The sequence below is a fragment of the Manihot esculenta genome, chromosome 6 (assembly GCF_001659605.2).
Source record: "Manihot esculenta cultivar AM560-2 chromosome 6, M.esculenta_v8, whole genome shotgun sequence".
NCBI lineage: Eukaryota > Viridiplantae > Streptophyta > Magnoliopsida > Malpighiales > Euphorbiaceae > Manihot > Manihot esculenta.
The window spans coordinates 24,501,636-24,524,816 of NC_035166.2; the positions used below are offsets into that span (position 1 = coordinate 24,501,636).

General features: G+C 34.7%; 1 protein-coding gene across 2 annotated transcripts in view; it reads left to right on the plus strand.

The window, feature by feature from the left end:
- Window positions 1-3,214: 3,214 nt before the first annotated feature.
- Window positions 3,215-23,181, plus strand: part of LOC110617464 (callose synthase 10) — a 52,935-nt gene continuing 32,968 nt past the window's right edge. The window contains exons 1-10 of one of the 2 annotated variants that reach the window (XR_006351083.1): window positions 3,215-3,833; window positions 4,228-4,325; window positions 4,501-4,667; window positions 5,562-5,685; window positions 6,400-6,495; window positions 6,688-6,813; window positions 8,887-8,976; window positions 19,862-19,959; window positions 20,074-20,191; window positions 21,638-21,766. Coding sequence is in view for 1 of the 2 variants with exons in the window: in XM_021760245.2 (XP_021615937.1) it covers window positions 3,626-3,833; window positions 4,228-4,325; window positions 4,501-4,667; window positions 5,562-5,685; window positions 6,400-6,495; window positions 6,688-6,813; window positions 8,887-8,976; window positions 19,862-19,959; window positions 20,074-20,191; window positions 21,638-21,766 (1,254 nt within the window). In the remaining variant the exon portion in view is untranslated. The remainder of the gene's footprint in view (window positions 3,834-4,227; window positions 4,326-4,500; window positions 4,668-5,561; window positions 5,686-6,399; window positions 6,496-6,687; window positions 6,814-8,886; window positions 8,977-19,861; window positions 19,960-20,073; window positions 20,192-21,637; window positions 21,767-23,181) is intronic. The other variant, XM_021760245.2, reaches the window with a different exon arrangement.

Consider the following 23,181-nt stretch of genomic DNA (forward strand, 5'->3'; position numbering starts at 1 on the left):
GTCCAGAGTCGAAGTGCTCGTGGCAATCCAGGACAAAGATTTCATATAATAGCCTAAGCCCATGAAAGCAAAAGCGAATAGAAGGGACCCAAATAAGTATTGTCAATACCACAAAACTCATGGCCATTATAGTAATGACTGGTACCAATTAATAAACGAGATAGAAAGACTAATAAAAAAAGGCCACCTTCGGAATTTCATGAAGAAGCTAGAGGGCCAGAGACAACAACAAAATGTAGCTGGGGAAAGGCTCAAGAGACAGATTGGAGCACTAATAAACGATGACTCTAGTGGAATAATCAATATGATTGTGGGAGAGACTGGAGGTCGTATGAGTCGGAGAGGGAAGAAGAGAGGTAGAAATGAAGGCGAAAGCAACATATAAGTGATGTAGGTTGCTAAATACTCTCCAGTAACCATTTATTTTTCCTTGGAAGATGCACAGGGAGTGCAGATGGCCCATGACGATGCCTTGGTCATCGAGGCCATCATCCACAATTTTAGGGTTCGAAAGGTGCTAGTAGACGACGACAACAAAGATAATCTGTTACCTTGCAGGGTCTTTCAGCAAATGAAGATACTTGAGGAGCAGCTGGTTAGAGATCAAGTTCCGGTCAAGGGGATAGGGGAAACCTCGATAGTAGTGAAAAGAAAAGTAAAAGTAGCCCTTACTCTAGGGGAACTGCCCCTATCATGGAATCAGTACACAATATTTCTGGCGGTAAAGTTACCCCTGAGCTACAATGTCATCCTTGGAAGACCAATACTATATGATTTTGAAGCAGTGATAAGTATTCGGTATCTAGCCATGAAGTTTTCAACAGAGACACGGGTTGAAATCATCCAAGGAAAGTAGGAGAAGGCCAGAGCTATATATCTAGCCACAATAGAAGAACAATGGACTATAGTAGCCCTTAACAGATTTATTATTGTTAGCTAATTCAATTGCACGAGCAATCTTGTCGATTAGTTTATTAAAACTTATTCTTTTATTTATTTGAGCAACTTTTGAAAAAACGCTATTAAAATCGTATCTATGTGAACTACTTATAATATCTCCGTTCTCGTGAATATTAGCATATACAGAAACTGTTATTTTTTTATAATAAATAAAATAAACATATAAATTCATATATTTATATGATTGTTAGTTAAACTTTTTAATTTTTACTTTTTACTCTTTTTTTTAAATTAAAGTAATTAAAATTAATCACAGTAAATAATATATACATATTAAAAAAAATTTATAATTTTTTATGTATGTACCCTTTAAACGATTAATCACTATATAATTTTTTCAACGGGTCGATCAATAAAATAAAATATTTCAATTTATGCAAATAAAAAAATTAATTTTAAATATTTATTTTTATTGATTAAACTTAATAAAAAATATGAAATTAATTTAAATTATATTTAAAAAATATAAATGAAACTTCCTAGCGTTTTTTTTTTAATTGCAATTGAGTAAAAAAAAAACTTGATTCAAGTAATTTTCCTTTAAAATATTTTACAAAATTTATTTTTTCTTATAAAAATCTTTCACATTCTAAAAACATACAAAAATTTCAATTGTTAGAAGCAATTCTTTTATCTGCTGTGCAATTCATAGAGGAGAAGTAAGCCATGATATTTATAAAGCAGGGAGTCGTGGGGTAACATTCAAACTAATTTAGCACTACGAGGGTTAAACTAGCCGTTGGATATATCTGAATATATAACTGTTGGATATATTTGACATTTGTAGTGCCAGATAAATATTTGCATGGTATGTTCGACACCATGTATACAGTTTTGCAAGCTCTCGTGCGCTGATGCGGCATAAGAGTTAGTTATTTGACACACTGAATCTAGAAATTAGTTTTTCAATTGTATAATTTGAATTTTTTTACATTTAGAATGATTTAAAAAAAGCTCTATATATTTTTTTGTTTTTTTTAACTATTTATGTTGATGATGAATCCACGCTAACCGACGATGATTAGTTTATATGTATATATGAAAAAATTATTGGATATATAAAGCATTAAATTTTAGTTTTTTATTTTTACAGCCCCTCCTATAAATACATTCCATCCATTAATTGTGAAAACTAAATCATATATTTATCTAAGTGAATAAACACATAAACTAATGTGTATTCTATGATGTAACATATATATTATTTGTTTAGTAGCTTTTTATTTTTATATTTTATTAATTATATATATATATATTTTTTGAAAGCATATTAATTATATATATAGCAAGTAATAAAATTAAGTTATTGCATTTGCAAGTAATTTAAACGTAAATTACAGTTTTTCTATTGAAATTTAATAATTCTCTTATTTTTAAAAGCTCATTATAAATTGAAAGTTTTGATTTTTCATACACTTTATCATTCAAACTCTATTAAACCTAAAGTTTTGAATGATACAAAAAAAAGAGCTAGCAATGCTTTCCTCTATAGTTTATAAAAGTAGAGTTTTAGAATGCAATTAAATGATAAGAGATATATATAGTTTTATAAGAGTGTTTTATTAATTTTAAATATTATAATTTATCGAATGAAAGTAAATCTAAATAAATTTTTATATTTTGTTTAATGGTCAAATGTGGTCAATTTAATTTTTTAATAAATTAAATCCATATAATTTGTTGAAGGTTAGATAATTCATGACTTAATATAATATTATTTTTTTTAATAATAAAAAAATATTTTAAATATAAATATAAAAAATTTATTATTTTAATTAACATGAAAATTATAAAAATGTTAAATAATCTTAAAATTATAAAAATAAAATATTATTAATAAAAAGTAATATTTTATTATTAAAAAAATAATATTTGAATAAATCAAAACTCCATTGCTTATTGAATAAAAGTATATAGACTTAATTAGTTAAAATTTAACTCTTAATAAAAATATAAAAGTATAATTGCACTTATATTCATTTATAAATTTATGATAAAATAAAACTCATTTAAAATTATACTTTATTTAACTTTAATTAATCGGATATATAAACAACTTATTGAAAAAAGTTTCCTTAACCTAAACTCAACACGGATATAAGAATTGGACAAGTACATGCTTGGGCAACGCCATTGGTCCAACCAAGTAGAATTTTCAAAATTCAAAACCGTTGCTACTTGCCAGTTCATGCAAATTGCCTTTTTTTTTTTCTTTTCTTACGGTGTAAGGGTGTAAGCGTTAAAAAAACGACGTCGACGAACAGATCAAAAGTTCTACGCGTGGACAGTCGGGGTCGTCGATCCATTCATCCAAATTAGAGAGAAAGTCTATGATCGTCCATATAAAACCATCGAATCATTATTAATGGAAAGATCATTTTATCAATGTTTAAGGGTACAGCCGTAATTTCAATAGTCCTCATCTACTCTTTCTTCCCCTGCCTTTTTTCCCGCGATCACCGCGTTTCTTTGTACTCGTTCCCTTTCCTCGTTAAACCTCATTTTGAAAACCTCTGTTTCGTTTTGCTGTTAACTGACTGAGTTACGGATCTAGCTTACCACTAGCAAGCGGAAATATCCTACTCCGGCTGAGTCGTAGCCCACACGTTTATACTGTTGAATGATAAATCTAGGGTTCGGATTGCTCTGATTTGGTGTGAGTGTAATGGCTAGGGTTTATGATAACTGGGAGAGGTTGGTGCGAGCCACCTTGAACAGGGAGCAACTGAGAACTGCTGGCCAAGGTCATGAGAGAATTCCAACTGGCATTGCTGGAGCTGTACCACCTTCGCTCGTCCGTACAACCAACATTGATGCCATCTTACAAGCAGCCGATGAGGTTCAGGATGAGGACCCCGTCGTCGCCAGAATACGTGAGTTTTGATTTACTTTTTTTTTGTTTAAAATTTATGCTAAATTTTGCGTGTTTCTTTTTGGCATCAAACGATGATCAATTATGCGCGAGTTTAATAAATGTTTTGATGATGTTAATTGAAGCTAATTTAGCTTGAATTTAAAGAGATAAGAGCTTTTTATTTTTATTTCCCCCTTGCCTAGTTAATGTACTGTGAGGTTCAACAAGAGATATGTGAACTCACTGATGCGTTTTACTTCATCTGAATGTACTGATCTCAAAACGTACGATGTGGAGTCGTCACTATGAATTCAATTTGATATTTTTCCTGGAATGTATAAGATTCTAGTGCTTCCTTCTAAATTGAATTCTGGTGAAATATTTCTTAGAATTTGTACTGTTTTCAACTTCAGTGTGCGAGCAGGCATATTCTATGGCACAAAACTTGGACCCAAATAGTGATGGTCGTGGTGTTCTCCAATTCAAGACTGGCTTGATGTCTGTAATTAAGGTATACTTGAGCTTTGAATCTTACTGGTCCATATAAATCAGGTAGCACTTCATTATTATTGCCAATTTGAATGCAGTAACGTGATACTTACAATCAGCTCATTCATTCCAATGTTATTTTTTATTCATTTTAAATATCTTGATTTGAGTTTTGATGAGATCTTTGTTGGCGACAGCAAAAACTTGCCAAAAGGGATGGTGCCCAAATAGATCGCAGTCATGACATTGAACACTTATGGGAGTTTTACCAACGCTACAAGAGACTGCATAGAGTGGATGATATGCAAAGAGAGGAGCAAAAGTGGCGGGAGTCTGGAACTTTTTCCTCTGCTAATCTTGGAGAGTATGGCTAAATTTTCTTTGTTTTGAGTTTCCTTTTCATTTGATTGGTTTATATATACCTGCCACACACACACATATATATTTTCTGAATATTGTGCCCTGTGGCAAACCTATTGCAATGGAAACTAATCATCATAAAATCTTTTGGTTAAGTATGGTGCCTTGCAATGATGTATCTAATGAACATAGTTTCTTTGTGCTGATGACAGCAATTGGTGAATGAAACCTGTAAGCCTGGAGAGAGTCCATATGTGTCTGTCTGAACTTAAGATACAACTGACTGGAATATTTAGTCTAGAGTGTTAGAACTTTTGGATACAATATGCAATTGTTACTTTTGCAGCATGGACAAAGCCATTTGGCACATCTTGTCATTATTAATTTATGAAATCTGCAAAAGTTTTATGTTTTCTATGTCGATATTCTATATCTCTTGTTTTTTCATCAGTGACCATGTTTTCTTTTATTGGTGCCATGCATATTTTCAGTTTCATGTGTTTTTTGATGTTGTTTTGGTAATTGCCTACGCTAAAGATGACAAAGAGTAACATCATTTGATTAATCATTTTTTTGTATATAAGACTGTTCATATGTTATGGCATAAATATACTACATTAATTTGTTATGCGTGGATGATTTTGTATGGAGCCAATTGCTACTTATCTGGTTCGATTGGTGCATATACCAGCAGGAATTGAACCTCTGCATTTGCCAATTGTGATTTGGATGTTTTAACCACTCAGCCATGGATGCTTAGCAGGGATCCTCACTGGAATTCTGCTGCATTAAATAATATATCTTCTATCCCATAGTTAAAAGTAGTTTTACTTATTAAATGGTAAACACAACATATGCATGCGTCACTTTACAATTACTTCAATTGTTCTTGTTGTAGGTTGGAACTGAGATCTCGGGAGATGAAAAAGGTATTTGCTACCTTGAGGGCCTTAGTGGAGGTCATGGAGGCACTTAGCAAAGATGCAGATCCTGATGGTGTTGGAAGACTTATTATGGAGGAGGTAGTTACATATACCTCCCATAAATGTGTGATTTTAAGTTTTAAGGAAGTTTCGATTTCACATCTTTGAACATGTTTGATAGAAGACTATGTTTCTTTCCTTTATATTGTGGTATTAGTGGTAGATCCAAAGAAAAAAGTTTGTCCTGGTAGGGGGGATGCATGTATATATATATATATATTGTACAACAAAATATCATTAATTTAAATAGATAAATATTTAAATTGGGTTAGGGAATACACATATATATTGATAAACCAAAAAATTATAATTATTTGCTTCAAACATGCTTATTTATTTATTAATAATTTTTTTTTTTGGGGGTTGGGGGTTGGGGGCAATTCAATAGAAATGAAAAATATACATGAAAATTTTATATGGAGCGCAGGGGCTATTAGACTAATTGCATGAGGCAATTCCTTGGAATTAAAGATTTTATATAATTTGGGTAAGTAGAGAGTTTCTTGCTATACGCAAAAAGAAATTGTTGCGATTTTTTATGATCATGTTATATCCATTTGATATAAGTTCTGATCTGACCATTTGCAACAAAATAGCTTCTCTGTACATTTTTCATTTATTAATATTGCAGTTTTATTTTTCAGAAAAAAAAGAAAATGACTTTTGTTCCTGGAAAGTTGAAGGTTCTATTGTTGTTTAGATGTTATTAGGTTTTTGTACTGTTGAACATAACTTTTGGTCTGTGATACCCAGTTGCGAAGAATTAAAAAAGTTGGGGAAGACATACCGTATAATATTGTCCCTTTGGAAGCACCATCATTGACCAATGCTATTGGAATTTTCCCTGAAGTAAGTAGTGCTGTGCTTATTCTTTTACTAGTGATTATACACCTCCTCCTAAGTTTACCTCTATCTGTCTTTAGATTGACAACCAAAATTTGTTTTTGTTTACGAATATATAAGATGTATCAAACACATTCACTGTCAGTTTTCAGAGGAAAATGTCATATTTTCTGTATTGCGATTGGGTGGATTCCTCAGGTTAGAGGTGCCATATCTGCCATTAAATACACAGAGCATTTCCCCAGACTTCCTGCTGATTTTGAGATTTCTGGAGATCGGGATGCAGACTTGTTTGATCTTCTGGAGCATGTGTTTGGGTTTCAGGTTTGTATAGATGCTTTTGTTATAATCTGCTCTCAGATAAGATATTAATCTTGGAGTGTGTTTTTGGTGAAATTGTGATTTTTGAATTTCCTTTTGCGTCCCAATTGGTTTTCTCTTGTATTTTGGTGTTTTATGTTTTGGGAGATTTATGATTTAGTTCCTAGATATTGTTATTATTACAAGTCATTCTGCATTTCAAAAACTCATCTGAAAATCTCTCACTTAGGTCTCTGTTAGTGTTAACTATATAGTTCTTTCACCCATTTATATATTGGTGCATTACGAAAGGACCGACCTATTCTTATCTTCTAAATCCATACCCATCCTTATACATCCTCCTAGCAACATTGAATTTTGAACACACGACTCTCACTCTCTTCTTTCCATCAAACAAATTCAAGAAAAGGTTAGGATGGCCATCCCCCGGCATCTGAAAATTTAGACGATTATGTGCAACTGCAGTGTGAAGGAGTTGCATTATCGATCTCGCCATTTGATTCTATTACCACCATTTATTCATGCTCCAATAAGACCTGGACTTGTACTTCCAATCTTACTTCTAGTTCTCGGCCGTGGCCTTGTCTGCAAATGCTCACCCTTGGATAGAATTGAATGGAGTTGAGTTGAAGGCTTTGTTTGCTACTGAAGGATAAAACTGAATTGAAGGCTTCCTGCTTCACCGATTTCAACCTCATGCTGCCCAATTTGTGCCTTGAGTTTCTGCCATTGCTAAGGCCCATACGTGGCTTGAGAAGGTTCAAGTTCAACTGAGAGAGAAGTTACATGGGTTTTGTTAGAGAGTTGGGCATGTGTATATATTTGAATGCTTTGCTTTTGCAGTTGCAAATAGTTGGTATGGATTGTTTTTGCAATGGGTTAGGTAATTTGTTGTGTGCAAACCTTATCTCCTGCCTAATATGTGAAGAGGAGGAGGAAGAAGAAGAGATGGCCTTGATTCTGTGTGGTGTGGGATATTTTAATGGTTGTGGGGGTAATCTTGGAATTTAGAAAGTTCCCCCTTTGACCAAGTCTTTAATGGAAAAATGGGTTGAAAATAGTTAAAAGGACTATAAAGTTAAGGACTAGCTTGTTAATAATCACAATACCCAAGGATGAAATTGTAAATCTCCCTTATTTTCTTTTACTTTTTTTGTGATTCCTCCCTTTCCTTATTTCACCTCTTTGCACTCATTCTCGTAAATATTTTTGTTTGCTGTGAATTCCGAAGAAGGATTCTGCTAATTAATGGTTGTCATATAACCATTATTTATTGTTTGATGTAAGCAAAATGATAATTCAATTAGATGGGAGCCTAAGTAGGGCTCTTATCACCCTACAATTTCAAAACTGCACATAAGGGAAGAAAATAAAATTAAAAAAATTGAGCCTTGAATCTGAACCAGAAAGTGATCTGAAAAACTTGATTAAATAAATCAATTGGTTCAGTACTAATACCTTTCATTTGATAAAGTTGATTGTTAACTGAACTAGAGAGTGTGTGTTTGTGTGCGTCTATGCATATGTATTGTTTATAAGATAAAATATTCTTAATAAATAAAGATTTCCCAACATTTTTCAATTGACAACCAAAATTCCTTATAATCTATAGATCTTTCATATGCTTTACAATTATATATATTAAAAATAATAACTTAAATAGATAATTAAAGTGTTTTGTTTTCTAGAAATATACCATTATTAATGATTTTGATGGGTGCAATATATGTTTGCTGAAATACATGCACTTTTAAAATATGCGACTGCTTGTATGTGTGGTGTATGTTTCCAATGAAAGGTATCTGAAAATATTAAAATACTATTATCTTTGTGAGGCCACTTCACTTAAGTGGTAAAGAAATATGGAAGGTATATTTGCAGAAATATATTTAATTTTGTTATGAGGTTTTGAGACTTTGAGTGCACTTCACAAATGTAATAAGCTAACTTTTTGGTTGCAAGCGTAAATGAATGGTTAATATTATTGTGCTAGAGAAAAATCTTGATATGGTACTTAATTTTCTTTTTTTTAATGGGTAGTTTTTTGATAATTACCTTCTCTTTTTCTTCTTGCAGAAGGACAATGTAAGGAATCAGCGTGAAAATGTTATTCTTACTATCGCAAATGCACAGTCCCGACTTGGCATACCTGTTCAAGCTGATCCTGTGAGTGCTTCAATGATCAAACTCTTTTATTTAATCTTATTCTGTTTTAACTCTTTGGCTCTTAAGTAAACATATTTTAGAAGTAATTTACTTTGACTATTTTGCCTTATTAGCATAATTTATCCTCCGTTGTTAGAATCTTATGATTCAAATCAATTTCCCAACATATTGATTTGATCCTATGGTGTTAATCTTAAATGTACCTGAATCTTATGATTATTCAAATCTGAAAACGATAATTAAAAAAAGGAGGGAAGTAGAAGTTTTGAGAGAAAAATGCTTGATGATTCCCCTCAAGCCAATTGGGGGTATATACCACTTACAAGAATACATACTAGGTAAGAAAATAAATTAATTTTCTAATTATAACTTAATCATATCTCAATTATATCACATAATTATATCCCTAATTATATACACAATCACTACAAATTTAGGCTATTTACAGGAAGTATTTCAACACTCCCCTTCAAGCTGGAGCGTACATGTCATATGCTCCAAGCTTGTTACAAATATAATCTTTTCGTGAACCCCGAAGAGATTTTGTGAAAACATCAGCTAGCTAGTTGATTATTTGAGTTGACAAAGATAGTAGAAATGCATCCTGACTCGATCTTTTACCTAATAAAATGGCAATCCACCTTTATATGCTTTGTCCTCTCGTGAAAAACTGGATTTGATGCAATATGGAGGGAAGCTTGACATATCAACTTCATTTGGCCAGTATCGCTATATTTCAATTCTTGAAGGAGATGCTTCAACCAAATGAGTTTGTATGTTGCTAAAGACATAGCTCGATATTCTGCATCTGCACTTATCTTGCAACCGCACCTTGTTTTTTAATTTTTCAGGATAGAAGATTCCCTCCAATCATAATACAATATCCTGAAGTAGATCGTATATCTAAAGGAAAACCTGTCCAATCTGCATTAGAATAGCCAACATTTTGTGAATGATCCTTGTTCTGTAGAGTAGACCTTGTCCTGAAGCTTCTTTGATATATCTAAGAATGCTAATGACTGCATCCCAGTGACTACTGTATGGGGTTTGAAGAAATTGACTAACTACACTCACAACAAAGGAAATCGCATGATAGTGAGATAATTGAGCTTGTCAACTGATCTTCTGTATCTAGTAGGATCTTTAAGTGGCTCTCCCTATTCAGGAATAAGTTTGACATTTGGATCCATGGGAGTGTCCACATGTCTACGGTCTAATATGCCTTTTTCTTGCAATATATCCAAAGCATATTTCTGTTGATAAATCACAATACCTGTTTTAGACTGTGCAACTTCAATTTTCAAGAAATACTTCAATTATCCTAGGCCTTTAGTTTGGAAATGACTGAATAAATGTTGCTTAAGCTGAGAGATTCTATCATGATCATTTCTTGTAACGACAATATGATTATCAACATAGACCACCAAGTAGATGCATCTATCGCTATTATAACGAAAAAATATGGAATGATCAGAATTACTTTGAGACATTCCAAACTGTTGAACTACAGTGCTGAATCGTCCAAACCATACTCTTGGAGACTGTTTTAGACTATACAAGTCTGACTTCTCCTGAGCAACAAACCCTAAAGGTTGCTCCATATAGACTTCTTCGGCGAGTTCATCGTGAAGAAAGACATTTTTAATGTGCAGTAAGGAGGTGAACAAAATCTATTTTAGCTACCGGAGAGAAAGTATCACTGTAATCAAGCCTAAAAATTTATGTAATCTTTAGCTATAAGGCGAGCTTTAAGGCGATCAATTTTGCCATCAGGTCCCACCTTAACTTTGTAAACTCATCGCCTACTATTTGACAACCAACAGTAGACTTGCTAGGTGACAACCAATAGTAGACTTGCCAAGTGGTATAGATACCTGTTTTCAAGTTCCACTAGTATGAAGAGCAGTCATTTCCTCAACCATTGCATTGCACCAATCAAGATGATCCAATGCTTCTCTAACTGTCTTAGGTATAGAGACAGTAGACATAGTAGAAACAAAAGTATAATAGGAAGGAGACAAACGATGGTAACTCATAAAATTATAAATGGGATGAGGATTTTGAGAAGAGCGAATACCTTTTCAAAGAGCAAGAGGAGTACCGGTTACTGCTGAAGGCATGACCGAAGTAGGTGATGATGAAACGGGAGGCGAGTCATTAGAAGTATCTGCATTAGAGAGAGAAATGTCATTGTTATTAGTAGATGGGTGAGGTCAAGACCTAAGTAGGTGGCATAGAATTGGGAGATGGACACACTTGAGGCAAAGGAGAAATAAAAGTTAGAGGTATAGGCAAAGCTCTAGGAACAAAGGTTTTGTGTGCTGGACTAGAAGAACATTAAGGAGAGATTTCAAAAAAGCCGACATCTGCAAATACAAAATATCTGTTAGTAGTAGGATCATAGTATTTGTAACCTTTTTGAAGCCATGAATAGCCAAGAAAGACACATTTGACTGATTTGGACTGGAGTTTGTGTTTGCGAGGAGTATGATCATGAACAAAGTATATACATCTGAAAACACGCAGAGACAATAAGGTGGAATTCTGGTTAGGAAATAGAACAGAATGAGGACTTTGATACTGCAAAACAGAGGAAGGCATTCGGTAAATCAAGTAATAGGCAATGAGGACAGCTTGCCCTAAAAATGCAATGGAACATTGTGATGTAGAAGTAACGTGCGAGCTTATTCAATCAAATGCCGATTTTTTTCGCTGGGCAATTCCATTTTGTTTTATGGGGTATGAGAACAAGAAGTTTGGTGAGTAACACCCTGAGTATACAAGAAATGAGTGAATGTGGAAGACAAATATTCTCTTGCATTGTCACTGTTGACTTATTTGCTGATCCTAGCTGATTCTAGGGATATGATTTGATTTGATTAGGATCCTTAGTTATCTCTGTAATTATTATTTGATTATTTGCTTCCTGTTTAGATATGATTCTGTGTATAAATAGTCATGTAGACCAATTGTAAAGATTAAGAGTGAAATACAAGAATACTCAAAATTTTCCCAAAATTCATCATGGTATCAGAGCCTTTTCCTGATTTTTAGGTCTAAATTCAATTTTTCCTCTTTAGGGTTTCAAAACCCTAGATCTACCTTTTTTGGTACTAAACCCATCTAAGAGCCTCTGGGCTCTCTTGTGTGTAAACCTTGGATACCTTCTATTCTTTTACGGTTTATAAATCTTTACCATGGCAGAAAGTAAAAGGGTCTCAGTTCCTAACTCTGATAATCCTTCCTTGCAAATTAGTCCCATAAAACTTAATGGAATCAATTATCTTGCTTGGTCAAAGTCTTGTTTGTTGTTTATTAGGGCTAGAGGATTGCAGGGCTATGTCACTGGTAATAAAACGCAATCGGATGAGAGTGATCCAGATTTTCCTCAATGGAATTCGGATAATTGTCTTGTTATGACATGGTTACTTAACTCTATATAACCTCATATCTCTAAGTCCTATTTGTTAATTGATACTGCTGCAAAAATATGGAAGGCTTTGTCTTTAACTTATTCCAAGATTGGGAATGATGTCCAAATTTATGATATTCGGAATAAGATTCATGGTACTAAGCAAGGAGAAATGACTATTTCCCAATTTTATTCTGAGTTATGTGGCTTATGGCAGGAACTTGATTACTAGCAAGACTTCCAGACAGACTGCACTGGAGATGCAATCAAATTTCGGAGAATGATTGAAAAGGAGCGAGTCTATGATTTTCTTGTAGGGTTGAATAACGAACATGATCCAATTCGGGTCCAAGTGTTGGGAAGAAATCCTTTTCCTTCTCTAAAAGAGGCCCACGCCCATGTTCAACAAGAGGAAAGTCGTCGACATGCTATGTTCTGTACTGCACCAGTTGAAAAGGCTGGGTTGACTACTAGTTTGAGCACACCACAACCTTCTATTTCTGAGAAAGATCACTTACATCGACTATTGTGGGAAACCGAGGCATACCAAAGATACTTGTTGGAAGTTACATGATTGTCCCACTAGAGGCCGTGGAGGAAAACGAGGTACCTCCAGAAATCAAGCTAATTTAGCAAAAACTGTGGAGGAACTCTTTAATGAGACAACGATGACCGAGCTTCTTTCCCCTAATGAACTTCAGAGTCTCAAGCGTCTCCTGTCTCATATTGACACTTCTTCATCCTTTGGTGCCACATCTAACTTTACAAAATCAGGTAATGCTTCCTCTTTTAATAATGTTCCATGGATTACCGATTCTGGTGCGAATAGACATATGACAGGCTCTTCTAAAGACTTCTCAATTATTCTCCTTCTCTAACCAAAGATAGTATCAGAATTGCTGATGGCTCTTTTACTCCCATATCCGGACATTCAACATTAAATTATCATCTGCCTTTCATGTTCCCCACTTTCCTGTCAACCTTTTATCTGTCAGTGCTATCACCAATGCCCTTAACTGTAAAATTGAATTCTTTCCTGATAATTGTGTTATTCAGGATCTTTGCGCAGGGAAGAGGATTGGTAATGGTAGGCTACATGATGGCTTATACATGTTGGAGGGTGATCCAAGTTCTTTGATATCTCAAGCTTGTTTTGGAGAAAATAAGGATGTCAATCAGGAAATAATACAGTGGAACTGACGGTTAGGGTATCCATCGTTTTTTATCTTAGAAAAACTTTATCGTAATTTGTTTGCTAAAACTCAGTTTGGCTTTTTTTTTTGTGATGCTTGTGAGTATGCTAAACACACTAGAACATCCTATCTTTTGAGTCATAATAAAAGTCAAATTCCTTTTGCGACTATTCATTTTGATGTTTGCGGGCCTACTCAAACTGTCTCCTTATTTGGTAATCGATGGTTTGTCACCTTTATTGATTGTTGCACTCGAATGACTTGGGTTTATCTGATTAAAGCTAAAAGTGATGTCTTTTCTTGTTTTCAATCCTTTCATAAGATAGTATGTACTCAATTTGATACTAAGGTGAAAATTTTGAGAACTGACAATGGAAGAGAATACATGGATAGTAGCTTTTCTGCTTATTTGGAGAGTAATGGGATAGTACACAAGACTAGTTGTCCTTATACTAGTGCCCAAAATGGCATTGCTGAGAGGAAAAATAGGCGTCTATTGGAGGTAGCTCAATTTCTTATGTTCACCATGAATCTACCCAAAGCATATTGGGGAGATGCAATTCTTGTATCTGCTTACCTTATAAATAGAATGCCTCTCAAGACCCTTGACTTTATGAGTTTTTTTGGCGGTTCTACAAGGGAAGAATTCATACGTTGTTCCACCAAAAGTATTTAGGTGTGTTTGTTTTGTCCATACTGACGGTAGAGAAATTGGACCCCAAGGCCCTTAAATGTGTGTTTGTCAGGTGCTCTCCGACACAGAAGGAATACAAGTGTTATCACCCTCCCTCTAGAAAATACTTAGTCAGTATGGATGTTGCCTTTCGAGAAACTGAACCCTACTTCAGTACCATCAACTCACCTCTTCAGGGGGAGAATAATGAGCAAGAAGAGGTGATCCCGAATTCTGTGATTCTGGATAATATGGTTCAACTAGAGAGTTTGAGTTCTAGTAGACAGGGGGAGATGTCCAATCAGGGAGAAAATTGGACAAGTTAGATTTGAGAAGGTATTCAAGGAGAGACAAGGCAGAAGAAGTCATTATGCAGTCTACTCAGAGTTGAGAATCTTCTTCTGGTGAGTTACCCATTACTCTTGAATGCTCAAATGACTTAGTTAAACCTATTGCACAAAGAAAAGGGGTCAGATCTTGTACTAAACATCTTATTTCTAACGTTGTTTCTGATGAATCCTTGTCTCCTTCGTATAGAGCTTTTGCCTTGTCTATTTCCTCTGTGTCTATTCCACAGGATCGGAAGAAAGCTCTTGCAGATCCTAAATGGAAGGAAGTAATAATTGAAGAGATGAAAGCATTGGCTAAAAATGAGACTTGGGAGCTTGTCACTCTCCCACCTGGGAAGAAACTCGTTGGCTGTAAGTGGGTGTTCACAGTGAAACACAAAGTTGATGGTACAATTGAACGGTTTAAGGCTAGGGAGTGGATTACCAAGAGACATTTGCCCTAGTTGCAAAAATGAACTCAATCAGAGTTCTGTTATCTTCGCAGCCAACTTGGACCGGTACTTGCAACAGTTTGATGTGAATAATGCTTTCCTCTATAGAGATTTAGAAGAAGAAGTGTTTATGGAAATTCCTCCTGGATTTGCTGACGGGAAGACACAAGGAAAGGTGTACAGGTTAAAAAAGGCTTTGTATGGGCCAAAATAATCTCCTAGAGCTTGGTTTGACAGGTTTAGCAGAGCCATGATGACCTTTGGTTAACAACAAAGTAATGCTGATCACACTTTGCTTATCAAACATCACAAGGGTAAGATCACCCTTCTTATTGTGTATGTTGATGATGTAGTGGTGACAGGTGATGACAAAGATGAAATGGCTCAGTTAAAGAGGTTGTTGGCTCAGGAATTTGAAATTAAAGATCTAGGAAAACTGCAATATTTCCTAGGTATCGAGTTGGCTAGATCAGAAAAGGAATTTTTATCTCTCAAAGAAAGAACATTCTGGATCTTTTGGAAGAAACTGGTATGATGGAGTGTAAACTAGCAGAATCTCCCATTGAAAGTAATCACAAGCTGAAAGCAGGAACTGGTGAGTCCGTGGATATTGGAAGATATCAGACATTGATAGGAAGGTTGATTTATCTCTCACACAGTCGATCGGATATAGCCGATGTTGTTAGCTTAGTCAGCCAATTCATGCATGATCTTCGCGAGACTCATATGTAGGCTATACTTCGCATCTTGAGATATCTAAAGTTTGCGCTAGGGAAAGGGCTTCTTTACTCCAAACATGGTCACCTCTGAGTTGAAGCTTTTACAGATGTAGATTGTGCAGGATCTCTTGATGACAAGAGATTCACCTCTGGATACTGCATAGTTGTGGGAGGGAACCTTGTCACCTGGAGGAGCAAAAAACAAAGTGTTGTTGCTCGGTCAAGTGCGGAAGCAGAATACAGAGCAATGGCCCAAGGAGTGTGTGAACTCTTATGGTTGCAGAAGTTATTGGAAGAGTTGAGATTGCCCGAGATAGACAAGATAACTTTGTATTGTGACAATAAAGTTGCTATAAGTATAACACAAAATCTAGTTCAACATGACCGAACGAAGAGTTGCTCTAAGTATAGCACAAAATCCAGTCCAATATGACCAAACGAAGCACATTGAAATTGATCGGCACTTCATTAAAGAAAAATTAACACACGTTGTCTTAAGCCTAGTTCATGTGACTTCTACTTGGCAACTTGCAGATGTGTTTACTAAAGGGCTCAACAACAAGATCTACCATAATCTGATTTGCAAGTTGGGCATAGTGCGACATCTTTGCACTAACTTGAGGTGGAGTGTTGACTTATTTGCTGATCCTAGCTGATTCTAGGGATATGATTTGATCTGATTGGGATCCTTAATATTCTCTGTAATTATTATTTGATTATTTGCTTCCTGTTTAGATATGATTCTTTGTGTATAAATAGTCATGTAGACCAATTGTAAAGATTAAGAGTGAAATACAAGAATACTCAAAATTTTTCCAAAATTCTTTAGTCACTTCCCAATATTTTAATGTGAACACCAAATTGATTATGGATTTTAGTATAAAACTTCTGAAAAATTGAAAACAAAAATAGAAAACAACTCAGAATGATTTTTCATCAGAAAAAGCTAGGTGCAATGAGAACAGTCATCAATAAAGCTAACAAAATTTTGAAATTCCAAAGTTGTACTAACCCGACTTGGATCTCAAATATCTGAATGAATAATATCAAACATAGAAGTGGCCCTATTATTGACTTGCCTGGGAAAAGAAACTCGAGTTTGCTTCTCAAGTTGACAAGACTCACATTCTAAAGAAGGCAAGGAAGAGAGACTAGGGATCGATTTTTGTAATTTGTTCAGACTTGGATGTCCCCAACGATTATGAATGAGTTCAGTGGAGGCGGAAGACACAAAAGCAGTTGGAGAGTTAAAAGTGGAAAAATAGTACAATCGTTGTGACTCATATCCTGCACTAATCATCTTTTCGGTATTTTGGTCCTGCACAATCACAAATTTAGCAGTAAAGATGATTGAACAGTGAAAGATATTTAGTCAATTTGCTAACATTCAGGTAAATAAAACATTAGTTAAGGAGATAGAAGAAAGGAGCTATGCATTATTGATCCCTTTAACTTGAGTTTGTGAACCATTAACTAATGCGACTTTAGATGGTATAGAAGGTGAAATAAGGGTAGAGAAAATATTGGGATTACCAGAGGTATGATCAGAAGTATCAGAGTCGAGGATCCATGAACCAACAAGTAAAAACTTGGTTAGGTAAGCAAAAGAATTATCAGAATGAGCAATATTTGATTGGGCCATGAGTACTAAATCTAAATCTGCCAAAAAAGAGGATCTGTATTTGTGAACAGTAGATCCAAAGTTACTAGTCACAAGCGACGGGTGAAGACGAATTGGGCAGGTGACCGGACTTAGTGTGTTGGAGTCGCCGGCCTCGGGCGATGCTGGAGGAAGGATCGCCGGCGTGAGAAAGTCACCAGAGAACGATTCACGTGCCGGCGCGTGTATCGGAGACAGACTGCTTGAGCGGCGTGTGGAGGCAGTTCTGGTGGTGGCGCTTCATTGGATCGCTGATCGGAAGCCGGTGAGAAAGGTGGGCTAGGTGGTGAGACCAACTGATTTTCAGAAAGTTTCCAAAGCAAGGTGGCAGATCTGCCACTCACAGTTGACCCAAGTTTCTTAGCTCTGATACGATGAAAACGATAATGAAAAAGAAGATCTGCCACTCACAGCTGAACCAAGTTTCTTAGCTCTAATATGATGAAAACGATAATGAAAAAGAAGAGGAAAGTAGAAACTTTGAGAGAAAAATGCTTGATGATTCTCTTCAAGCCAATTGGGTATATATACTACTTATAAGAATGCCTAGGTAAGAAAATAAATTAATTTCCTAATTACAGCCTAATCATATCCCAATTATATCACATGATCATATCCTTAATTATATACACAATCACTACAAATTTAAGCTATTTACAGAAAGTATCTCAACAAAATCTTATGATTCTCGATTCGATTGCATGTCCTATGGATTCAAATCTATAGGATAAATTGCGAATGTACTTGAATTGTGACTAAACTTAAATTGAGAAATTGATGGTGGATCAGGTGAACCAATATGAATTTTGGAGCATATATGTTGTCCCATCTTTTTCTTCTGTCTTGCTCTCTGAATACGCTCAGCTTTCTGTACCAAGTACCAACGTCCCCATAGATTCACATTAAATGAAGCTACATCATTGGAGCTAACTTTTCATATAGGACAGCTTTTGTGCCCATGCAAGTTCCTGTCCCTTATGACATTCAAATCACCCTATATACTAGATCATATCCCTAATTATATACACAATCACTACAAATCTAGGCTATGTACAGAAAGTATCTCAACAAAATCTTATGATTCTCGATTCGATTGCATGTCCTATGGATTCAAATATATAGGATAAATTGCAAATGTACTTGAATTGTGGCTAAACTTAAATTGAGAAATTGATGGTGGATCAGGTGAACCAATAGGAATTGGAGCATATATGTTGTCCCATCTTTTTCTTCTGCCTTGCTCTCTGAATACGCTCAGCTTTCTATACCAAGTACCAACGTCCCCATAGATTCACATTAAATGAAGCTACATCATTGGAGCTAACTTTTCATATAGGACAGCTGTATGTCTATAACATGGTGTTTAAGGCTAGTATATAGGGTGATTTGAATGTCATAAGGGACAGGAACTTGCATGGGCAACAAAAGCCAAGTTTTGGGTGGTTTGTGGTGCATGTATTGGCACTGTTAATGAGTCATGACTCATGAATGCTAAATTTGTCTATTTCATTTTTTATAGTGTTGATTAGATGGATATGATGTAGAGTTTCAGTATAAAATTTTGAAGGTTACCATGAAGGTTAAATTTGTAATTTTTGTAAATCATTTGTAAGATTAAGAGAAGATGACAGTTTGAAGCTTCAAACAATTTCCAAAATGTTTGGATTTGGAAAAAAGTCAATAGTATATTGTTCTCTTTAGTCTATCTGTTTATTTATTGAAAGTGACATCTTAACAGTTTCTTATTAATATTGTTGTTGTTATTACTGTTACTGTTGTTGTTATTATGCTATTGTTGTTGTTGTTGTTATTGTTACTACTACTACTATTCTTATCTTTGCTGTTTTTCTTGTTGTTGGCTTCATTATGATTTTGCTTTTCTCCTGGGGCTTTTAAAAGGTGTTGCTAGTTGATTTGTGAAATGTTTTGGCTCAGAACTTTATTAAAATAGTCTTTGTTTTTCTCATTTCTCTTGGAGGGATATGTGCTTTTATTCTGTCTTTTTCAATTCTTATTTCTCCTAGAGGAGTGTACTTATCCTTCTTGTTTTCCCTGTTCCCTATTTCTAAACCCCACCTTCATTGGAACAGAAGTAAAAGTTACATCATTTTCGTGATGCTTAAGTTTCTATTGATTGGCATGCGGGTTTGGAAATTATTTTGTCCTGAAACAAAATGCTACCCCTTTGTCTTTGGTTCTTTTGGTTTAGTGTGTTATAAGGTCCCTTTTTCCAGGAAGCTTCAATTGAGCCACTTAACAACAAGACATATGAACTACTGCTTTTGCTTTGTGATGTCATTATTCACTTCAATACTGCTTTTGCTTTGTGCCTATCACTTATTTTGGAATCATAAGTTGCCTTACGGGGTTCTTGCTCTTGTAGTTGGCGTGGTTATTTGAGTTAGCCAATGGACTCTTTATAATTTTACCTTTCTTTCTGTGTACAGAAAATTGATGAGAAGGCAATCAACGATGTTTTTTTCAAGGTGCTGGATAACTACATCAAATGGTGCAGATATTTGCGTACACGACTTGTATGGAATAGGTCACTTGTGCAACCTTATGTTATCTTGAAAACTCTCTTATTTTTGCTTGTTATCTCTTCTTCTATTTTCTTTGTTCCTTCTTAGCACTTACTTGAATTTCAACATTTTTTCAGCATTGAAGCTATTAATAGGGACAGGAAACTTTTTCTGGTTTCACTATACTTTCTCATATGGGGTGAAGCTGCTAATATCCGTTTTCTCCCTGAATGCATTTGCTATATATTTCACCATGTAAGTTGCTATTTCTTCAATAAGTTTCATTAAGTTCACTTTGCTATTTGATCTGCTATCTATCTACTGTCATATTTCAATGGAGCATCCCCACCATGCTGGCTGTTTCTTTTTGATTGTGCTTTGGTAATTTTGTTCTCATCATTGGAAAGAAGCCATTTGGTTGCTGGGTATATTTGGTGTAGTTTTTGCTTGATGACTATTTTTTCAACTTTTACCCAGTGGGTAACTGAAATGGCTGAATCTTTCAACATTGTTCAGTTTAGTGATGTAATTAGTAGAGCTAAATAATTGCAGTGCTAAATTTTTAAGAGCTAGAATATTATAATAATTGGCACTTAATCAACCAATAACAGAGCTAAACGGCAAAAAAGGATCCACATAGCTGAACCCAACTAGCTTGGGATAAGGCTTAGTTTTCTTGTTGTACAAATAAAGACAGCACTGCTGCTGGTCATGGCAAATAGAGGTGATGTTAGTAGCAGAATCCTGATGACAAATCACTGGTGTACTGTGTTGTTGTCACAAGTTTACAGAATTTATGTTAGTAATAGATCTAAGAGGCTAGTCCCTTTACATGTGTGCAATCGGTACTTTGGTAGTGTATTTAACATGTGAATATTTGTGTTTCAAAATAATGTATATATTATTCAATCTTGTTAATAGTTAGTTCCTCTCTAAATTATGATTTAATCTTTACAATTATGTACTAGAAAAACTAACATTTGAGTCATCTGTTGCAGCTTGCAGTATAATATAGACTTTTAAATGTCTCAATATGTGTTGTCTTTTCTTTGGTAATATTTTACTGCTGCAGTGAAATTACATACATTTACTATTATATATATATATATATATATATATATTTAAAGAATGAATAAATTGATACTGTACTTTTGATTTAGAGGGTACATGCTATTTGAATTGCATGCTATTTTTTGGTCAGTCAAAAGAAGTCATCTATTACATATTTTTCCTAGAGTTTGATCATTACCACATTATTTAGAAATGTCAAATTTATTACATGGAAAGTGCATAATGCTGCTTGCACAACTAAAATAATGAAAAGCTTTAGAACTCATACAAAAGGAGTAGTGTATGTTATCATTTAATATTCATCTGATTATTCAAGTTATGGTATTAATAATCAAAAACTTATCTGTTATTTATTCTCCGTATTTTTCCACTATCATTGCAATTGTTGCTCAATTTTGCTTGCATGTAATAAATATTGATGTCTGTATTGATGCATATTTGTAATATTACTAATGGACCTGTATTCCACATAATAGTTAAATTGGGGAATTTTATGACCTCCAAATTTCACGCATGAGGATACTTTGGTAGTGCAATACAGTTTGACGTCCTTTTCCTCCTAGGAATGTTATTGACATCCATGTTTACTAGTGTGTCATTAATGCAACATTTTTTAATCATCACTTTCAGATGGCAAAGGAGTTGGATGCAATATTGGATCATGGAGAAGCTTATCACGCAGCAAGTTGCACAACTGATAGTGGTTCTGTCTCATTTCTTTCGCAAATTATTTGTCCCATATATGACATAATGGCAAGGGTCAGTGAACCTTTTTTTGATTTCCTGTCTGTGGAGTTCATTGCCTCTTATATTTTAGCATGGATGCGCTTAAGATGTTTTTTGTGTGTTCAGATGTATTGATGAGCTATGAAGTGTGCCCATAGAAATGGGAGTAGCCGCAACAGCGTGAATGACATTTGACAGAACTAAACTGCTGTGTAATCAAAGTAAATCTATATTAATTGGAAAAAAGTTTACCGTAATGCCCTTATGAAACCATAATAAGGAAGACCCCTATTTCGACTTCATTGCCTATCAAGTAACGGTTTTCGCAAACTAAGTGGTGCTGGCCACTTGTTCTCCAGAAATGAACATTTATTCTTTAAAAATCTTTGTACAATAGATTGAGGTTAGCATTCTGATATCATCTTCAGGAGTGGTTTTCACTGAGCAGTGCTGGTCACTTATTCTCCTGATAGGAACAATATAAGTTTTAGACTAGCTGATTTAGTGAGCACTATGAGAGTTATAGCGGTTATATTAGTAAGATTGTGTATAGTTTTGTTCTTGTTTTCTTTAAGTTATGTGATTGATTTTGTGGGTACTTAGGTAGATGTTGTCAAGGGTAGAAAGTTTAGGATTTTTTCATCGTCCTTGTTTCCATGTGCTCTGGGAATTGAAGAAGTAAGATATTCTGATGGGCATAGTTGAGTAATACATGAACTTGGAGTATCTATAGGTTGTAGCATGGGCTGCTTCTATGTGATTGTTAAAGGATGGATCGGATCTAGTTATGGCTCAACTAAAATAGATTTAAAGGACATGAGAATCATATTTTGTGAATGGGTGAAACTTCCTCTTCTCTAGCGGAAACTTTTTATCTCTTTACATAAAATTTGTACTTTTCTATGTTAAAGTTTGGGGGAACAAATTGAAGTGCCACTAGGTTGATTGAGTTGCCAATTTACTGACTTTTCAGTCGGCTGTCTGGAAACTTTGATGGTTATGATGAAAGAGTGCTTGAAATGCTGGTGTTTTTAGCTTAGATAAATGGCTTCTACAATTGGATGGAGGGGTGAAATATAGTAGCGGTGGACCGATTTCTATTTATAAGATAAATCTGTGGAAGTATATTAAGATGGATTGTGATTGCGTATTTCTTTGTAATGGGACGATAATTTTTGCTTCTTGGTGATTGTGGGAAGCTGAAAACTTCTCATATATTGTTTCCCAATGGACTATTGAGCTAGCTTCTTATGCTGGTTCCCATTTCCCAGTCCATACATATCTACATGCAATATTCAGGATCTGATGATTCTAGGATTACATGGCTAAAAAAAATGAGTGATTGAATGGGGAATTGCATTTTCATGTTTTAAACTTGTGCCATGGTTTATGGCTGGAAGGCTATGGTAAAGTTTTAGCTAGTTGAGTGGGCTTTGGGTGATATTTAC